The 20,898-nt window shown below is 35.1% G+C and overlaps 2 protein-coding genes across 2 annotated transcripts; one reads left to right on the top strand and one right to left on the bottom strand.

Annotated features, from left to right (window-relative positions):
- Window positions 1-3,833: 3,833 nt before the first annotated feature.
- On the top strand, window positions 3,834-4,784 carry LOC114632806 (putative olfactory receptor 52P1). The gene has a single exon (XM_028781413.1). The coding sequence runs from the start codon at window positions 3,834-3,836 to the stop codon at window positions 4,782-4,784; it is 951 nt and encodes a 316-aa protein (XP_028637246.1).
- A 10,397-nt stretch (window positions 4,785-15,181) lies between these two features.
- Window positions 15,182-16,141, bottom strand: LOC114632811 (olfactory receptor 51G2-like). The gene has a single exon (XM_028781417.1). It carries the CDS (start codon window positions 16,139-16,141, stop codon window positions 15,182-15,184), a length of 960 nt encoding a protein of 319 aa, XP_028637250.1.
- Between the last annotated feature and the right edge of the window lie 4,757 nt (window positions 16,142-20,898).

The raw sequence follows: 20,898 nt of genomic DNA, 5'->3' as shown, positions 1-20,898 counted from the left end.
AAAGGAAAGGAAAGGAAAGGAAAGGAAAGGAAAGGAAAGGAAAGGAAAGGAAAGGAAAGGAAAAGAAATTCTCCTGGCACAACTTGTGCCTTGAATCCAATTGAGCAACTTTTCCAAGCCTACCTAGATGCTTGCATACTAGGGTTAATAAAATCCAACACCTTCAAAAACTCTACATTCAAATCCAGAAATTACAATGTGATTTTCCTGAGAAATTAGTTCTTAAGAAAACTTTTCACATATTTTAAACATATTTCAATAGAATATTAGTCGTGCAAGGGAACGAGTCACATAATCATATTTACATTCAAGTATGTCATTCATTCTGACCACATTCACACTCCAAATTCCTCTCCTGTCTTCCCAAATAGCTCTCTCTTTATACACGTATGTAAATGACATACATATAAGAATATATATCAATATCACATGGATGTGCTTGTGTTTGTGTTACAATATTTGTTTTGGGGTGTGTCACCATCCAGTCTACAATAATTCCTATTAATATTAAAATAATTATTCCCATTGATATTTGTATTGATATGATCTCTGATAATAAATTAATTTTCAGCAAACATTAAAATGTTAATGGAAAGTAAGATCAAGTAATCTCTCATAAAATTAAATGTCTACCTACTTTCCTTAATATTTTGATTCTTTCACATGTTTCCCCAATACTATTTGTTAGCACAGGTGTTAAAAAAATCAATGTGAAGGGAATCTCCAGCATCCATAAATATATGACTTACATTTTTTTATGGTTAATGGGGTCTTGTAAAATTAATTGGACAAGGCAGTTAAATATCTACAATAAATGAGGGTAGAAGATGTAACAAGCAACGAAGAGGAATGGGAATTTTTACTTCAAGGAAATCATAAATACACACTACTTTGGGGTGAAACTTGTTCTAAATATAAACAGAACTTCTAAATTTACATGAGAAATTGTTCCTTAAAAATAAGTTACTTTAAAAAAACATGAATATTTCATTTTAAAATAGCCAGCAAATTACAGTCCGACCATTGAATATTTATTTATTTATTTATTTATTTATTTATTTATTTTTGAGACAAGCTTTCTCTGTGCAGCCCTGCCTGTCCTGGAACTCACACTGTTTACCAGGCTGGCCTAAAACTTAGAGATCTACCTGCCTCTACCTCCTATTGCTGGGAATTAAATATATGTGATATCACCACTCACAGAATAAGTTTCTTAAAATATACTGTTACCTTTATTGACACATAACTACCAAACAAGCTTATTGGGTATACTTTGTGCTGTTTCAGGAAACACAAATACATGCAGAATCACAATAAAATCAGCACAATAATATGATATTCTGCCAACATATTTTATTTTTTGTGGTGAAAACACAGAAAATCCTCTCTTTTCCTTGTGTTGAAATATTTAATACAGTGCTTTAACTTTGTTCATCTTACTTGGTAATGGTACATGACGATGTGTTCCTTCTAGGTAGATTCAATACAACAGATGACAAAACTCCTTATCATTCTTTTCCTTCTCTTCTTCCTATGAAGGACTAACAAATCTTCTATCTTCCTCCATGAGATCAACTTTCCTAAGTGCCTGATATGAGTGAGTTCTTAAGGATTTATGTTTTTATGCCAACCTAATTTCACATATTTTTTTAAGGACTATCGGTTTTTAAAAAATCTAATGGTGAGATTTAATTCTTCTAGGTGATTGAAGAAAATTTGCATGTCTCAAAATAGTGCAAAGCCCCAAAGTTTACAAAGATAAAGCATCTTGGGAGAAATAGCAATAAAATTGAAATTGAGGTTTGGAGAATGAAGATGATCACACCTTCACTGACATGATTTGTGGAATGTCCATGGACAAGCAGGGCACATTGCACTGTTCTGTGTTGCATGCTGTTCTAATCCTTTCCCCTGAGATCCTGGCTATCCCAAGGGATAACTTCACTATTAACCAGAGGCGACTCCTGAGCATTGGACTAGAACACTATAAAGGAACCACAGCCACTAGATTTATAGAGTGCAGATTATATGATACAACAGGTATGTTTACATCATCTTCACTGTGTCTTAGATTATACGACAGTTATACAATATAGAGATAATAAAATCAAATGAGAAATGAATACTGAAAATGAAGACATAGTACTATATATTTGAATGTTAACTAATAGATATTTGAAGAATTTGATTTGATAGAGATGAAGTGATTGTTTTCAAACATATTATCATTCCTTGAAGAATTATGTTATTTTGTGTTATGGGGTGATTACTAGTTATGTTACTCGTGATACAAATTGAAAAAACCATTTCAAGAAATCAGTTGAAGAGAATGAAGTTTGGGTAATAGCTGTGAGTAAGCTCCTCATCTAAGTATGGTCAGAGTCTGAAATTAAAAGGTAGAAAAAAATCTCTAATATGCTTGTGAAAGTATACTGCATGCTAAAAAGCTTCTAGTTGCCCTTAGAACAATTAATTATCCATTTATTGGGTTTCTGTAAATTCCTTTCTGTGTTCCAAATCTGATGAATGAGACTGACAAGTATATAAGGAAAGGAACAAAACTAAGGAGAGATAGTGACTGTGAAGGAAACATCAGAGTTAAGTAAGCCTGGGTGACAAGGATCATTTTAAGGCATCTGATTTTATGATAGGATGGTTAGTGTTGCAACCAAATAAACTTTTGTCTCTTTCCTAACAACTGTGCTTGAAATTATTTCCTGTTATATTCAAATAATCAATTGTATGTTTGATAATCAATCATCAGATTCCATTTTGAAGAAGCTAATCATGTTTAGTAAGTTACAAAAAGATGATAATTTTAGAATAACCTCTTTCCATGGTCATGTTAAACATTAAAACTGAGCCTTCCTCACTAAATTTTTAAGTTTCTAAAATGAAACTGAAGCCTATTGATTGCTTACTTTCCCAATAAGAAAGTTGGTAGACATATCAGTGAAATTCCTCAAACAGGAGAGTTTCAATTGGTGTGATGTAGCTATGCCCTGTGTTTTAGCCATTACACAGGAGAGGCAGACTATGTTGTTCTGATGGTGGCTAATCAATAATCATTCTATTGAATACTCTTCTTATTATTATTTCCTAGGAAAGTACTTTCAATATGACTAAATTGCTTTGATCTCTTCTCTTTGTGGTGTTTAAAATTTCAATGTCTTAAAGTCAAATACCTCTGCACATGAATATTTTCTGTTTTACCAAATGAGGGATTGCTCAATGCTGAAATAGAAAATGGAGTTAAGAAGATTTAAAAATGTTTATACTTTCCCTCTTGAAAACATAAAATGTATACATTTGATGTTGATGGATGTTAACACAAATATTGCATATAATTTGATGTTCTTGGTTCTTAGTATGTCTTGTTTGAATGGTCAACTATTTAATTATGATAACAAAGAATAACAGCAAAATGTTAAAAGGATAATATAATTATTGGAGCATTTGTTTATTTTATATTTATATCTACATCCCTCATTTTAGTTCCTCAACAATCTTTGGCTTAAATACAATATACTTACATTTTTAGTAGCTTTACTTTCAATGAAAAATGAAATTACAAAAATGAAAAATTTACAGTAAGGTTTAATTCGATCTTGAATTCATAAAATCACCAAACAAAACCTAATGTACAATATTTAATCTTTTCTTTTGCAGATAAGGTTGATGATGCTGCACAGGATGACGTTTTGGAAACCTAGGCTAGAAATTCTAGATTCACTACATAAATACCTTGAATAATGGCTTTACAATGCTATCTCTTCTTTGAGGAGATTATCCTGGTTATTATACAGTATACTTGAAACATCCTTAGTTTTAACATGGTACATAATACAACTCATCAGTACATTTCAATTTTCTACCTGGTTGGTATTCCTGGTTTAGAAAATTTTCACTACTTGATCAGCATCCCTGTCTGCTTTCTGTTTGTCATGACTCTGCTGGGGAACAGCATAATCATTGCTACTATCAAACTAGAACCAAGCCTTCACCAGCCTATGTATTTCTTCCTTTGCATGCTGGCAATGAATGACATTTTTCTTACCTGTTCCACATCCCTGAAAATGCTTGCCATTTTCTGGTTTAATGAACACTGGATTGAGTTTGATGTCTGTCTAACACAAATGTATTTTATCCACACTCTTTGCACTTTTGAGTCAGCCATCCTGGTGGCCATGGCTTTTGATCGCTTTGTGGCCATTTGCCTTCCACTGCACTATTCAACCATCCTTACAACAGCCATGGTTATTAAACTGGCTGTAATTGGCTTGCTCAGAGCTGTGTTCATAGTTTTGCCCTGTCTTTTTCTCATTAAGAGGCTGCCCTACTACACAAGCTATATAATCCCTCATACCTACTGTGAGCATATGGCTGTGGTGAAGTTAGCCAGTGCTAACACTCTCATTAACAGAGCATATGGCATCTCAGCGGCCCTTTCAGTAACAATATTGGACATATGGCTCATAGCAACATCTTACATAAAAATTCTCCAAGCAGTGTTCCGGCTATCTTCCCAGAATGCCCGCTCTAAAGCCCTGGGCACCTGTGCTGCTCATGTCTGCACTATTCTTGCCTTCTATACACCTGCACTGTTTAGCTTCCTAACTCATCGCATTGGCAAGAATGTGTCTCCAAGTGTCCACATCATCTTGGCAAGCATGTACCTTTTAGTGCCCCCCACAGTCAATCCCTTGGTGTATGGTGTCAAGACAAAACAGATTCGGGATCGAGTTCTGAGTCTCTTCTCACACTTGAAAATTACTGTATACTAAACCATTTAAATAACATTTGTGTTAGAAGAATATGTCTCATGAAATGATGGGGTATTAACTAAAACTTGCTTTATTGCTATTGTATAATGGTATTTCTCTTTTATGTTATTTTTTATAAAACAGATTTATGGAATGATGTAATGTTTTTGTACTGATCTTCTGCTTTTTACTTTACATGAACTGTCTAATTTATCACTTCATTCGGTATCTTTACATTGCACAATTCTGGTTCAGAATATGCACATATTATCCATCATTCCATATCTTCCTGTCAATTTCTCTGTGTACACTTCATTTCTAGTGACAAATTTCTGCTGAAAATAAATGCAATGATTTCAGTTTTAGTTTCATATGTAGATGTTTGAATGCTGACACTGCAATCCTTCCTTCAGAATAATTCTCAGCAGCTGTTGTCACCTGTACAGTAGCTGTCTGCAACCTAGCCAGTGAACAAACAGTATATATCCTTTAGTAAATAAAAGTATGATCTTTTTGTTAAGAAAATCAACCCTGACAATTTTTCTTCCTTTCTCAAGAGAAGAATATAAGCTGACACATTGCTGCCTCAACATCTGGGTAATCAGTAAAGATAGAACATGTACCTCTACTTGAAACAAGAATATTTGAAGCAGGTATCTTGTGCTCTCTAAGAATTTTAAACACAATTCTTCAGAGATATTAAAATTAGAGGAGGTAGAAGACTTGAGTCTGTGTGAAGAAAGAACATATCAGAAAAGTTACTCATTCATATTAGGTCTCAAATTATTTAATATATACATAGTTTATCACGGAAGTCGTAGACTAACATGTTATGTTAACATACAAATGAGAGAAATGAAAAGCAACCATATTAAAAGGTGTGGTAGAAACTGTGTAGAGGCTACTAAACATTCATACAATCTCTTGGAGAGAATACTGTCAAGTGGAAAATGATGTAACATTATGGTGACAAAACTTTACAGCACCATTAGTTTCACTAAAGCGATGTAAGGGATATAACACTAATCTTCTCTAGAATTTTCAACTAAATAAAAGAGAAGTCATGAAAAGAATAATAAAATAAATTATCATTCAAAATTATTGCCTCAGTGTACTAAAGAGAAAAAAATCTGGAAATACGGATAATGTGCTGAGTAGAAAGTTAAATTTTTCTCTGAAAATCTGGTATTGTTTTTCAATGTGTGTTTTAAATTATTATTAAGGAAAAGATAAAAAGGAGTTGTATTCTAGCTAGAAAATTAGAGATTTTATTTATTAATAATTGAAGTCACTTCTATGAACTTCAAATGTTTCCTCTTTTCTCAACTGAAGTTTATTGACATTGAACCACTGACCTAATAAAATAACAAAGAAGAGGTCCTATTCTCAGCATAGATTAAGGTTATTGGGAGTTAGAATTATTGAGAGTTTGTTATTATAATCGAATTTAATGTTAAATGCCATATAATAAATGCATTGGATCACTTTTTATTTCTGGTACATTTATCAATGATATATATATATATCCACAAATGTAGCTCACAAATGTAGTTATTTGACATCTTAGCTCAATTTCTAAAAATTTTTTGTTTTGAAATTTATTATATATAATGATAATAAATGCAGTATAATATGAAAGAAAATATAATTGTAGCATTTGACCCCAAATACCAAATGTCCATTCCTAAAAACATACATAAAAATAACATTATATAGACTAAGCAAGTTATATTATGAATTTATACATAAATGTATATGCACATAGCTATGTAAAAAGTTAATGAAAATGAGGCCATGAATATGGAAGAGAGCACGTATAGATGTATGTTATGAGAATTTTGATAGAGGAAAGCAGAGGGGACAATTATGTAATAATTTATGACCTCAAAATATAAAATAACTGACATATATATATATAATATTTATAAACTTCATTTTCCCTTTTTCCTTTCCTCCCTCTAACCAAATTAATATAACCTTTCTTCCCCGCTTTTGGTCTCTTTTTCTTTAATTGTTGTCACACACACACACAAGTATGAATGTATATCCCTAACCATATAAATATACTTTGCTCACTCTGTATAGTATATGATTTCAGGGTTGACTCCTTGATATTGTGTAACCAATCATGGAGCTGTTTCCTGATGAAGACTATTTTCTTCCATTCTCAACATTCCTTAGTTTCTTGTAGTGTCTTTGTCTAAGCTTGGATGTATCCCTTTCCATGTGGACATGTCTGTTTGTATTGTCCTTGTTCAAATCTTGTTAATATTCTTGTTCTCTGGCTGTTACATTCTTTGTTCCTGAATGTTCCCTGAGCCTAGAGTGTAGGAGTTGTGTTGTGAATAGCTGGGACTGGGCACTCACAATCACTTGTTTTCTGCTGTTTGATAGGTCCTGATTTTTCTGTAGTAGTTTGTTTCTGTTACAGAGAGGACTCTTTATGATGAGAGTTACACTTTTCTCCAGGTAGAAGGATAAACATTTACAATGAGGTTAGGAATTATGCTAGTTTAATAAAGTCATGGCTGCATGTTCTCCTCTGAGGCTGAAGAGTCCAGATAGCTGTTCAGGTTTCCTGTGCCGGACGTAACTTCCCTCTTCCCAAGTCCATTTAGAAAGCCCCTGGTTACTCCCAAGACAAAAATGACTCTGTGGCACTTTTAGAGGTATTGTGCCAATCTGATAATTTCTGTAATTCATGTTATTTTAACATCTTTCTTTTCCTTGCATTATTGCTATGGCTAAGAATTCAAGCATTAAATAAAAGTAATGAAAGTAGAAGCCTTTGGCAAGTTTTTTATTTTTATGAAAAATGCCTTTTGTTTTTCTCTATTTACTATAGATACTGGCTACTTTAATCTTTTATGTTCTTTATATATTTACTAATTCTTTGATAGTTTTATCAAATGAATTTGCATCATAGTTATCTGGAAATTCTTTCCACACCTTCTAAAATAAATTAATTCACCCCTATCTTTCTACCCCTCATAAACTTACAACTAGTCAAAGTATAGAGAATTAGTGACTCTGGAGTGCTTAGCCACAAGTGGGACATCTTTATCATATCCCTCCTTATGTCTCAGAGGTTATAATTTAAAAAGAAATGGAAATATAGTGAGAGCCAGAAATCCAAAGGAGTGGAGAAACAGTGTCTTCTGTACAATGATAGGACCATTGCTTTCATTAATTCATAGCAACTGTAGTTGTGAATGTAACAACTGCACAATATCAAGCCAGACAGCAGTGTCTATTTTTCAATATGCTCTATTCTAGTTTCTCCTGAACTTTAAAAAATATTTTTATTTATGTCTACCTATGTAGACATAGGTGATAGATGTCTCTGCTTATTTGCTACATATGTATGGGTCCTGTGAAGGCCACAAGAGGACCCTGGAGTTACAGATAATAGTGAGCTTAATAATATAGGAGTTAAATTTAGGTCTTCTACAAGACTGGCAAACACTCTAAATTGCTGACCCATCTCAGTAGCCCCTTAACAGATCTTTTTATTAACTAATTTAAATTTGAGAATTGCTTATATGAGTAATATACATTGTTACACCCATCCAGCTCCTCCTAGCTTTTCCTACTTTGTCTCAAAACTTTCAACCCCTTCTACTTTAATTATTATTATGTACACATATATGTATATAACCTTTATAATGAAGACATACTGAGTGTATCAAAACATTTTTCTGCCTTTAGAAATCTGTTCAAAAATGAAAAGCATTGTCTTAAGGGAAATAAAATTTTAGATGACAAATTGCCAGGTTTTCTTTACTTTTTGTTATTTTTTTCATTATCTTTAATCTTCTGTTACAGTCCAGTCATTGTCCCTCTGCCAGTATGCTCTCTGATAGTTCCTCACCCCATTCCTCTTCCCCAATCTCTAAATCTCTAAGAGGACATGAGGATACCCCCATCCCTCACTCCACCCTACCCCACAAGCTTCTATACATGCTACTGGAGAGAAAGCAGTCAACAACATCACCCAGTTGTGAACCTGTTAGCTATACTAACAACTGCCCTGGTAAGTTAAGCATACTGGCAGAAGAAATAATGTCAGAGTAACTAATAAACTTCTGACTATATTTAAAGCCCACTCCCACAAGTCAGAACTTGTACCATGCACCATTAACTGGAGCCAAAACTGATGGCTAGTTTGGTCATATGTCCAAAGAAAGAACCAAACACTGTATTTCGGTTTAATAAATATTCAGTTACATATCACAAAGTTCTTATCTTTATAATTATTAGGCAGTATATCTCTAGACACTCAATAGAGAAGCATCGTTTTGGAATAGATAGATGGCATTTAGTATACAGACCTACAACTGGTCAATGTCTAGAGAAAAAGAGACTATAGTGGGAACAGTGGTATCAACCCCTCCATTCGAGTTCATAAACCATCCTGAAAGAGGGGGAAGAAAGCCTACAAGAGCCAGAGGTAATAATCAGTGGAGAAACATTATCTATTGGAAATAAAAGGGCCACTGCACATATGACTTCATAGCATACAGCCTTCATATAGTCTGTGACTATATGCACAAGACCTGCACAATATCAAGCCAGCTGAAACGCCAGCATGAATCTGGGAAGAGCTTTTGATATCTTATAATGATAGGAAGAGCTATTAACAGTGATGGTTGCTGAGGATGGGGAGAATATGTTTGTTTGTTTGTTTGTTTGTTTTTTCAGAGATTCAGCCCCTGAATAGCTATTCATGCTTCAGTTTGATAGTCATGCATATCCCCATGCATACTCACAATTCAAATGGATTTATTGAGTTTCAAAAATGAACACATTAAGTTTGGAAGAGCATGAAGTTGGGGGTAAAATTAGAGGAGAGTAAATTTGGGGTAGATTTGATTAAAACAAATTATGTTTGTATGAAAATCACAATCAATAAAAGTCCAGGAAAGGGGATAACAGTTGAAATGTAAAAAGATAAAATATCCTATAAAACATTTTAAAAAAAAAAGGAAATGTTAAGTTGGGCCAGAAAGGTGACTTAGGGGTTAAAGGCCTGATGACCTCAAGTCAATCCCCACAAAAAAATTAAAGTAAATGTCTAAAAGTGTTATTGGGCAGGAAGTCAAATTGAACCTATATCCCTCTTTTAGTGAAATAATGAAGGTTGTCCTCTGCTGAGCCTTAAGTATAACAGAAGTGTCTTAAAACATAAGAATGATATGTCATGTGACATGTGATACGAGTTTATCCACTCTAGGGAAGAAATGAATCACTTATAAAACTAAGTAGGATATTTATTTTTAAAGATTATATTAGGTATTTGAGATTTTTAGACAATATTTTTTTATCACATTCACCCTTCTTCTCTAAATTTTCCACAGATCCACCTTGCTTCTCTATCCTTCTAACACTGTATCTCTCTCTCTTTTATTTTTCCAAAGCCTCCATCAAAACCCATTTGTGCTGCTCTAACATTTTTTGTGTCCTTTCACTGGAGTGTTGTTAACTTGTCAAGGGCTATACTATTAGAGGAAACTGATTCTCCCTGACTAAAAGCACTTGTTTACCAATAGCCCCTCAGTTAGGGGTAGGACTAGTGCCCATCTCTTTATTCTGTACAGAGATTTGGTCTGGTTGGAATTTCATGAATCTTATGTATATTGTCTCAACCATTATGGTATGAGTTAATGTGTGCAGCTGTTTGGCTGCATTCAGAAGGCACTCTTTAATTGCAGTGCCCCACAAAGTGACTCTTGAGAGGACAAGGTACTGACGGGTAAGGAAGGCATTCTTGGAAGAATGACGTAAGACAGTCTCAGTCTTGTTTATGAGATTAAAAAAAAAAGAGGAGAGAGGCAGAGAGCTTTGGGGGCTGCTTTGCAAGAATCTGACATGGGCCAAGGACAAGGAAATTGGCTGCTTGGCAGGAATCTGACTTGGCCAAGGACAAGAAAGTGAGTTTCAGGCAGCTATCTGGCATTAGGCTAGAACAAGGAAGTAGGCTTCAGACATGAAAATGTCTTTGGGCTAGGACAGGGAAGTTGGCTCAGAGATTTTGGTCATCATCATAAGCCCTTAGAAACATCAATCACAGGGGTATTCAAGGAATTTTGTTTATTGCCTTGCATTTTCCTCAACTATTTGCATCTATTATATTGCTAGTGCCTCAACCTAGAATTGACCTTAATACCTGCATGTAATAAAAATGGTATAAAAGCAAAAAGGAGGAGGGGGGATGGGATAGGGGTTTTCTAGAGAGGGGAAATGGGGAATGGGAATGGCATCTGAAATGTAAACTAATAAAATATCCAATAAAAAAAGAGAAAATGATTTCTGTGGTAGTGTGAATGGCACCTTTCAGCACTTTTGAAGCCAGCCTGCCACTAGCAATGAGATAATCTTGAGCCTGCAGAGATTGTTCTGTGGAAAAGCATGCTTGCTTCTCTTGTCGAGTGCCTGAATTAGCTCCCAGTACATAAGTTTGGTGGCTCATAACTGAAGTTCGGTGATTTGATACTCATTTCTAGATTCCATGGACAGCCACACTTCAATTGCAAGCATATACTTATAGTCAAATATAAAACTTTTGATTTGAGATTGTCTTCCCATTGTAAATAATAAAACTTAAGAATCTCAAAAGACGACAATTCTTTTTAGTTTTGCTTTAAGTTTTAAATTTCTGAGATGCTGATATAATTACAGAATTTCTTTGTAAGCATTTAGATTAATAAGTTGTATATTACATCATCCTACAATATCAATTTTGCTTTCTTATTGTTACATTATCTATGTATCAAACAAAATCATAGAGACACTGGATCTTAGTATGGTCCACTTTTTTTTCCTGGCCTCTTTGACCACTGCACACATGAGGTACACAGACGTACATGCAGACTAAACACTCATACACACAAAATAAAACTAAATTTTTAAAATAGGTAAAAGGTCTGCGTTCTATTTTGCAGCACGGTGGCTAAAAGATAGGAGCCTGAGGAAAAGAAGGTCCAGCGACAGGCCCAAAGTGGGATCCATGTCAAATGGAGGTCCCAAAGCCTGACACTATAACTGAGGCTATGCAACACTCACAAAAAGGGACCTATTATGACTGCCCCCCCCCAAAAAAAAGACCCAACAAGCAGCTGAAAGAGTCAGATGCAGATATTTGCACCCAACCAATGGACAGAAGCTGCTGACCCTTTGGTTGAATCAGGGAAAAGCTGGAAGAAGCTGAGGAGGAGGGAGACCCTGTAGGGGGACCAGCAGTCTCAATTGACCTCAACCCCCTAGATCTCTCAAACACTGGACCTCAACCAGGCAGCATACACCAGCTGTGTGAAGCCACCAACACATATACAGCAGAGGACTGCCACCGGGTCTGGGATTATTTGGAGCAGATACACCTAACCCTCAAGAGACTGGAGGCCCCAGGGAGTTTAGAGGTCTGATGGGGTGGAGGTTAGGGGTTGGGGACCTCCTTGTGGAGACAGGGGCCGGGAAGGATATGTGAGATGTGGAACAATAGGAGGGTGGACTAGGAGGAGAATGAAGTCTGAACTGTAAAAAAAAATAAATAAATAAAGATTAAATAAAAAGAAGGGATAAAAAAATAACAACAAGGTTTTATATGTTTCATAAAACTCAATAACAGGATTAGAGGTATCTCCAACATAGAGAACTAATATATGTTTGAGTAAGTACCTTTAAATAGATTATAAACTTACTCAATGTATACATGTATCAAAACATTTAATTTTTTCATCTTAACAAGGAGAATTGGTAGTTATTTATGTATCAATCTGAATAACTTTAAACATTGAAAAACTGAAGACACCTGTAGTAAAATATTTGCAGAAAAATCTAAAAATCTACATCACGGGCATTTGTTGCTCTTGTAGAATGTGAAGAATGGGTATGTATAATGCATGACTTCAGTAACATCATGACACTTGTCAGGCTGTATGTGTTTTAAACAAAGCTAAGCATCAATATATAATGTTCATGAGTCTCACCTCTCCATCTTCTATTTTTAATTAATAATAGTAAATCACACACATATGCACACACACACAAACACACAGACTGGGTGGGTCATCTATGAAAGTTCCCATTCCTTTTATATGAGTTTTAGTTACAAATATAGTAAATCATAAATTATGAATATTGTTACCACATCTGACAAATTTCCACTATAAAATATGCATGTGTTAAGAATTGTCTGAATTGTTTGTAAACCAGTTGAATATCTGATATGTGATCAGATCCTAAGACAGGAAGGGACAATTATATGGATGGGTTATGAGTTAAACACGATGATGAAGTACACCATGATTACCACTGTATTTGAAATTATCTTAAAATGACACAAATTACTTACTGACAACTTTGTTAACTTAAATGATTCTCCATGAGTTGATTGGAAATCCAATGCTTTCCTTTGATTATGTCCATCAGGGTTATTTGTTTTATATTATTTCAGTTAGCATCAAAACAGTGAGGTACATTACAGAAATATATACATACACATTATGTTCACTATCCACAAACCCTAACTTACTTTTGTCAGCTCTCCTTCTCCTGTTCCTAACCATATTTGTCTAATTATTTTGAATTTGTTACATTTTACTGCTGGACTACTTCATCTTTTGACAATAAAATTCATAAAGTCACTTTAGTTTTCATTTATATGCTAACAAGTAATAAGATTATGATTGGTATCTTAATTTATCTTAATTTATGATCTATGATTTTCTGAGTTTTACCATTACATATTAATTGTCACAAAACAAGTAAAATGAACTGGTAATCTTACTCATCTCCATTATGCTGACAATAAACTATGTTACCATCATCCATTTACATAAATCAGAAAAAAAGATCCCAACTTGACTTTAAAGATTGATTTAGCAGGAGTTAGGATTATGATAATGGTTATTAGACGCTGCAGAGAGCATAAAGCAGGAAGGTTAAAGACATATCTCAATGTGATCAGTGTTACAGTTGAACATAAGATTTAGCTCAGATGTCTCAACTCACTGTAGGGTGATTACAGTCAACAATATAGTGAATTGTGTAGTTGAAAATATCTTGAAGAAATAGTTTTTACCAGGAAAAGGATAACTGTTTAAGGCAAGGAACGTGTTAATTATCTTCGATTATTAGGCAATGCATACATGTACTTAAAAATCACTGTATCCTATAATTATTGTATGTCATTAAATCAAAATGATGAAAATATAATTAAGGAGCATGCGTATTTTAACTAAATATGATCCTTAAATGACATGTGCTATTATGCCTTTTACATACAGACTAATTAGTAAATGTGATGAACAAACTTGTTCTTTTAAATAAAAAATGTTATAAAATATGCAAAATGCATTCTTCGATTTCTTTTATCATTATCAACTCCAACTAAAGAAAGTATATTTTGAACTTATCAAATATATAATATATTTATATTTATATATAATAAATATATTGATATTTATGATCAGGAACAGATACCAAAAAGCACATTTACTCCTCATTCTTTTGACTCTTTAACTTGTGCTACATAATGCACATTAGCATGACAGTCTGTCCCTCTCTGCTGTCTGGTGTCTGTCAGTTTGCTGCTTAGACTCTCCCACGCATACCCCTCCAGTTCTCTTCATAATTGGATGTAAATGAGAAATTTAGAAAATGAAGTATGAAATATATGTAATAAAGTAGGTGCCACACAGTGTTTGGACTACTCTTTTGTAACAGCCCTTCTATGTTTGACTTTTAAGTTATTTCATGCAATTGCTTGTGTTGGAGACTACTGAACCCATTACCTGTATACATAAGGTTGCATACAGGTAAGTTGATTCAATTGAAATTGTTTCTGTTCCTATGTCATTTAAAAAAAAACTATTTTGCTAAATGTGACAAAACAGTTCAATTGAATAGCTATACCATCTTTGAAATTGTAGTAATCAAAAATAAATAAATAAATAAATAAATAAATAAATAAACGGTGACATCAATAAAGGGTTTATAACAATGCTCACCTAGCATTGAAGTTTGAATTGTCATACACTTACGAAAAGTCTCTTTCAGAGACACATTATCTGTTTATCCATTCAATCTTTCATAAAGCAAATATTAAGTAAATGCTTAATGCATTAAAGGTAATGCATTTATACTAAAGGAAGTACGTTGGAAAACGGCAATTATGCCTATAAAGATTACGTCTGATTATATACTTTCAAATTGCTTCTATAACAAATATTTACAAACCTGAACAGTATTCTACTTGCTTTTCTCCCTCCTAAACTCTAGAACAAATGCTATCTGTATATTTACACGCCTACAAATGTTTCTATTTAGTCATATATTCAGTTACAATGAATCTTATGAATCTTAATTTGCCGAATAGAAACGATAGCTCACTCCATGTTTTAATCCTCACGGAAGAATACTTAGTGACCCCGGATATGCCCAATGCTTCCTCCACCAGATCGGAAGATGCGCTGAATCCTCTGTCGGATCTGCTTGGTCTTTATGGTATAAACGACTGGGTTGAGCACTGGAGGAATGAGAAAGTGAAGGTAAGAGAGCAACACACGGCTGTAGGGGGAAGCCCACTTGCCAAATCGGTGGATCATAGAAAGGCCAATCATAGGCGTGTAGAACAGCAGCACTGAACAGATATGGGAGACACAGGTATTGAGGGCTTTGAGGCGCTCAGTCTTGGAAGCAATTGACAGCACCGTGTGGAGGATCAGCCCGTAGGAGAGAACAATAAGCACAGAGTCCACACCTAGGGTGGAGAGAACCACAAAGAGGCCATAGGCACTGTTGATGCGGGTGTCAGTACAAGCCTGCTTCATAACATCTGGGTGCAGGCAGTAAGAGTGAGAAAGATGACTCTTCTGGCAGTAAGGTAGCTTCTTCAGCATGATAGGAGCAGGAATGTGGAGACCAATGCTTCGTACTAAAATAGCCAGGCCTAAACCGGCAACCCGAGGGTTGGTGAGGATGGTGGCATAGTGTAGGGGACTGCTGATGGCCACAACACGGTCAAAGGCCATGGTCAGCAGCACAGATGACTCCATGATGGAGAAAGTATGGATGAAGAAGAGCTGTGCAAGGCACATGTCTAATGCCACCTCGCTGATACCCAACACATAGATAATGAGCATGGTAGGCAGTGTGGAGGCAGACAGGCCGAGGTCAGTAACTGCAAGCATGGATAGAAAGTAGTACATAGGCTGGTGTAGGGAGGGCTCTGACTTTACAACCCACAGGATCAAGCCATTCCCTGCCAGAGAGGCAATGTACATGGTGCACAGAGGAATGGAGAGCCAGAGATACACAGCCTCAAGGCCTTGGAGGCCGGTCAGAAAGAATGAGCTGCTGGAATGGTTGGAGTAGGACATGGTGACTGCAGCGGAGACACTCTAAGATCAATTATAACCACAAGACCCAAGCCTAGAGAGTTTCTGTGTCAGACCTTACAAGGACTCTTCAAAACGTTTCTGTCACATACATGATCTACTTTATCACAGCCTTTCTTCTAGTTCATAATCAATGACTCCTTTAAAAAGATGAATTTGTTAATTGTTAGGAGAATGTCTTTGTACATAATAAAATGACATAAAGAACCATTAAAGATATTTAATTCTTAAATTAAAATTTGGCATACGTCTTTAGAAATGGGCTAGAAGTATGTTGGTCTCAAGTCTGTACTACACGTATTAGGAACTGAACTGAAGCTCCCTCCCAGAAGAGCTATTGTTTGAAAACTATTCTACAACCTGAGTCCATTAATTCTATCAAATTCTTCACATTGCCTTAATTTTCCAAAGGAACAAACAACCATGATGAATTCTGTTACCTTTCTCTTTCACATATGAAAATATACTAGTATAATTCATTGCTTAAAGCACTTTACGAAACAATTTTATATGCACTATTCAAAATATTTTATTTGCATAAATATTTTGTCTGTAAGTGTGCATACCATGTGTTTTCCTGGTGCCTGCAAAGGTCAGAGGAGAACACCGGATTCCCTGGAATATAGTTGTAAGCTACTATGTAGGGACTGGGATTCGAACTCTGCAAGAGCAGAAAGTGCTATAAATCATTGAGCCATCTCCCAGCCTCATCAGTGAGGCAGGTTTGAGATTGGGAGGAATAAGCTGGGGATTGATGGATGGAGAGAATATTTGGAGATACAGCTGGAATTAGAGGCATTTGTGGAGGTGGAAACCTAATGTAGTGGAAACTTCCTGGAATCTATGAGGGTGACCCTAGAGAAGATTCCTCGTAATGGAGGATACAGAGTCTGATCTAGCCAGCTTTTGTAGTCAGGCAAGGCTTCCAGTGGTAGAATTGGATTATATTCAGTTGAGGTTTTGGCCAAGGAGGTCCTGTGAAGATCTATAAACTATCCAGGCTGATGCTAGGACAGAAGGCCACTCTCTGAAAATTAACAGTGGAGCCCATTACAGAGGACATGTTCCACTCAGCTTATTGAACTGGTTGACAGGTTGAACTGGTACCTGCTTGGAGCCTTCACCCTTATCTTCTAGCCTTATCTTCTTTAGCTTAAGAAAGTACTCTTCAGGCTACAGAAGGAGAGACCTGGACACCAATCCAGCTGCAAAACCTGCCACCTATGATCTGCCCTGCCTTGAAGATGTGCTTGGGCCATGGAGGGACAGAACTTATAGGAGTGGCCAACCAGTGTTTAGTTTAAGCTGAGGGCCAGCCACAAGAGAAAACCCATGCCCAACACTGCCTGGATAACCAGGAACCAGAAAATGGATAGTCCAGAGATTTAGGGTAGAACCAAACATGACTGGCAAAAAAAAATCAATGAAATGATTCCTAATGATCATCTCCTATAGTCATAGATTGGTGCCTTCTTTAAACTTCAGCAAAAAGACTTCCTCTAGCAGTAGACAGGATCAGGTGCAGAGACCCACAGACAGGCATTATGTGAAGAGAGTTTAAGTTGGAGGTCTCTATTGAGTCCCTCACCTAGGAGATCAGGAACCCCACAGAAGAAGGAGAGAAAGATTGTAGAAGTTAGTATGGATTGAGGATACCAAGAGAACATGCCATAGCTCACACAGGCTTACAGAGTCTGAATTGGCAAGCTTAGGGCCTGCATTGGTATATACCAAGTCCTCTGCATATATGTTATGGCTGTTAGCTTGAGGTTTTTGTGGGATGCCTAACCATGGGAGTGGGTGCATTACTAACTCTTGTTAACCCTTGGGACTCATTTTCTCTAATTGGGTTTCCTTTTCTAGCCTCTATATGAGGGCTTTTGCCCTGACTTATTATATCTTGTTTTGTCCTGTTTGGCTCTTGGAAGTCTGTTCTTTTTTGAAGAGGAAACAGAGGGAATGGATTTGAGGGAGAAAAAGGTGAAGTGAGAAGTCTAGAGAGGAGGGGAATATTGTATGGTCAGGATATATTATATGAGAGAAGAATTTCTTTTCAATTAAAAAAAATAATTCAAGTCTATAGTTTTGTCTCCTGGTCTATAAAAGGATCCAAGACTAGAAATAATTCCGAGTGAACTCATAGTTTGAATTACAAATATTGTATTCAGTAGCTAAAGACAAAAACCAAATTCTAATGATCCTGAAAATAGTCACAAAACTATTATTTTCAAAGATTTAATTTTTATTTTTTAATTATATGTATATTATTTTGTGTGCAATAAAATTCTTATAAATTCATCTTTGTTTGTAGTTTTTGTTTTTGCTGTTTTTCTTTCATTATCTTCTTGCCCCTCATAGATACTTCGGACTTTATGCAATAGTGAAACTTATTAAGTACTATTTTAGATGTAGGGGTTAGAACTATAGCATGTTCCAATACTAAGGGGAAAAAAGAAGTATAATCAATATTATTTCCAATATGTGGAGAAAATATAAGAAAGGGGAAAGAGAGGAAAGTAGACTAGATCAGTGGCTCTCAACCTTCCTGATGCTGTGACCATTTAATGTAGTTCCTCATGTTGTGGTGAACCCCAACCATAAATTATTTTGTTACTACTTCATAACTGTAATTTTTATATTGCTATGAATTATAATGTAAATATCTGGTATGTAAGGTATCTGATAAGCAACCCTTGTGAAATGGTCATTTGACCCCCACAGGTTAAGAATCACTGTACTAGGCTGAGAATTTGAGAAATAAGAGGAAACATTCAATGATGAGAAGACGCAGACCACCAAAGTCAACTCCTACCCTTAAGAGTACTTCATGTCACTCAGAAAATAAGAACCAGCTCCCTACTGTACTTAACCTGTATGTCTTTGTTCTAGAAATGGTGATGTAGGACTGGTAGCTTTAGTATAAATGATAACCTGTAAGTCATGCAGCATTTTAGGTCTCTGTTAATCAATATTGAGTCAGTGTTTCCTGTTTGAAGCCTTACCCTTGGTGTCTCAACAGTGCCTTGAGATGACTGTGTGGCATTCCAAAGTCTGAACTGCTGCCACTGTTAGGTATACAACTGCAGTGTAGAGAAGAGATTACAACTGTCAAAAGTCCCACTGAAATAGATGTGAAAAAGAATTGGGACACTTCGTTACACAGAAAGTTTGATCCTTCCAAGAAAGTGCTGAAATTGGTTCCAGCAAGCATATTTACACAAATTCAGATGCCTTTAATATTAGTAGTTAAACACCAAAATAATGTCTAAATAATTATGTCAAGAATTTTCCTGTCATTTACTTGTAAAAAGACCAACTTTTCCATAAGGTAATCTATATGTCTGCTAATGGTTAAGCCTGTTGGAAGTTGACAAAAATGTGAAAGAAGTCATAGAAAAGTTTAAGGACATTGGCTGGAATGATCTGGGCATCTAAAATTTTCTGTGTTGGAATAATTCATATACTCAGCCTGCAGTATTTATTTCAATCAGAAAGAAATAGTTTTATAAGCTTAATGGGTCTCCTTTCATATATAAATCACAGTTACAAAGCAAAAGACTACAAATGTTCTTGTAGTATTTTCAGAATTTGTTTCTATTATCTTTTGTAAAGAAAGGACATGTGAAAACAGGCTAGACTTGACTATTTTTGTATTTCTGTGTAAATTAAACACAGATACTGACTAGAAGATAGTTTGTGATTGTATATGCTCAAGTTTCCTTGTTGTTTAGTTATTTGCACATACTTTTTTGAGCGTGGGGATTTAATTAGAAGCAAATTGGAACATTGTTGACAATTTGGGCTGTTTCTGGTGGTGGCTTCAACACAAAGACAATAGGAGAAATAGAAATTGAATAAAAATAACACTTATGCATGAGAGATTTCTCTTAAAATGTCAAGAAAATACTATGGAGTTGGGATTCCTCCCTTGGAGAGGTTATGATTTAGGCTGACTAATAGAATTTCATTTAGCTGAGGTAGTATAAGGATAACAAAGTAAAAAAAAAAAAAGCCATGTTGGAATTTCCAACCTTGGTGTCTTTCCAATGAGAATAAATCTTCTGTCTTCCATACTATAATAAGAAAATTAAAGAAATAAAGATTTTATGTCTAAAAGTATTTTTTTTATATATTAGATATGGATATGTAGCTTAACATATTTTGTAGCATATAGGTTTAATCTTGACACAAAATGAAATTGGTGAATTGCATTACTTCTTATGAAATTAATACACACATACACACACACATACACACACACACACAGAGAGAGAGAGAGAGAGAGAGAGAGAGAGAGAGAGAGAGAGAGAGAGAAAGAATTTCATAGCACCCTAAATTGTTTAGAAAGTAGTTAATGATTTTTAATATTTTTCTTCATTTCTCTTATTTCTCCTTTTAAAAGATTCAAGGTGCTTTCCAAAGATGACCATTCACAGCTATAGAAAGAACTGCAGTCAACAGGAGCAGTGTAGCTTTACTTACTAAGGCCATATTTCTTTTACATTCCATCTTTAAACAAGAAAAATAAGTTAAACTTTTTCAGAAATCAGCAACTTCACATCAATATTCTCTTCCTAAAAGTCTTCCCAGTTATAGTTCAGATATGTGGAGGCAAATATAGTAAGACTTCTAAATATTAGCACCTTGTGCTATGATTCATTTAAAGCAAGGAATTATTGTTGGTGAGTTATCATCTATCTATCTATCTATCTATCTATCTATCTATCTATCTATCTATC

This window comes from Grammomys surdaster, unplaced genomic scaffold (assembly GCF_004785775.1).
Source record: "Grammomys surdaster isolate TR1022 unplaced genomic scaffold, NIH_TR_1.0 425, whole genome shotgun sequence".
In the NCBI taxonomy this organism is placed as follows: Eukaryota; Metazoa; Chordata; class Mammalia; order Rodentia; family Muridae; genus Grammomys; species Grammomys surdaster.
This window is presented reverse-complemented; position numbering and strand designations above follow the sequence as displayed.

What these genes read in the sequence shown, in the direction of transcription:
- LOC114632806 (XM_028781413.1), top strand. Translation starts at nt 3,834, where the DNA reads ATGGTACATAATACAACTCATCAGTACATTTCAATTTTCTACCTGGTT.
- LOC114632811 (XM_028781417.1), bottom strand. Translation starts at nt 16,141, where the DNA reads ATGTCCTACTCCAACCATTCCAGCAGCTCATTCTTTCTGACCGGCCTC.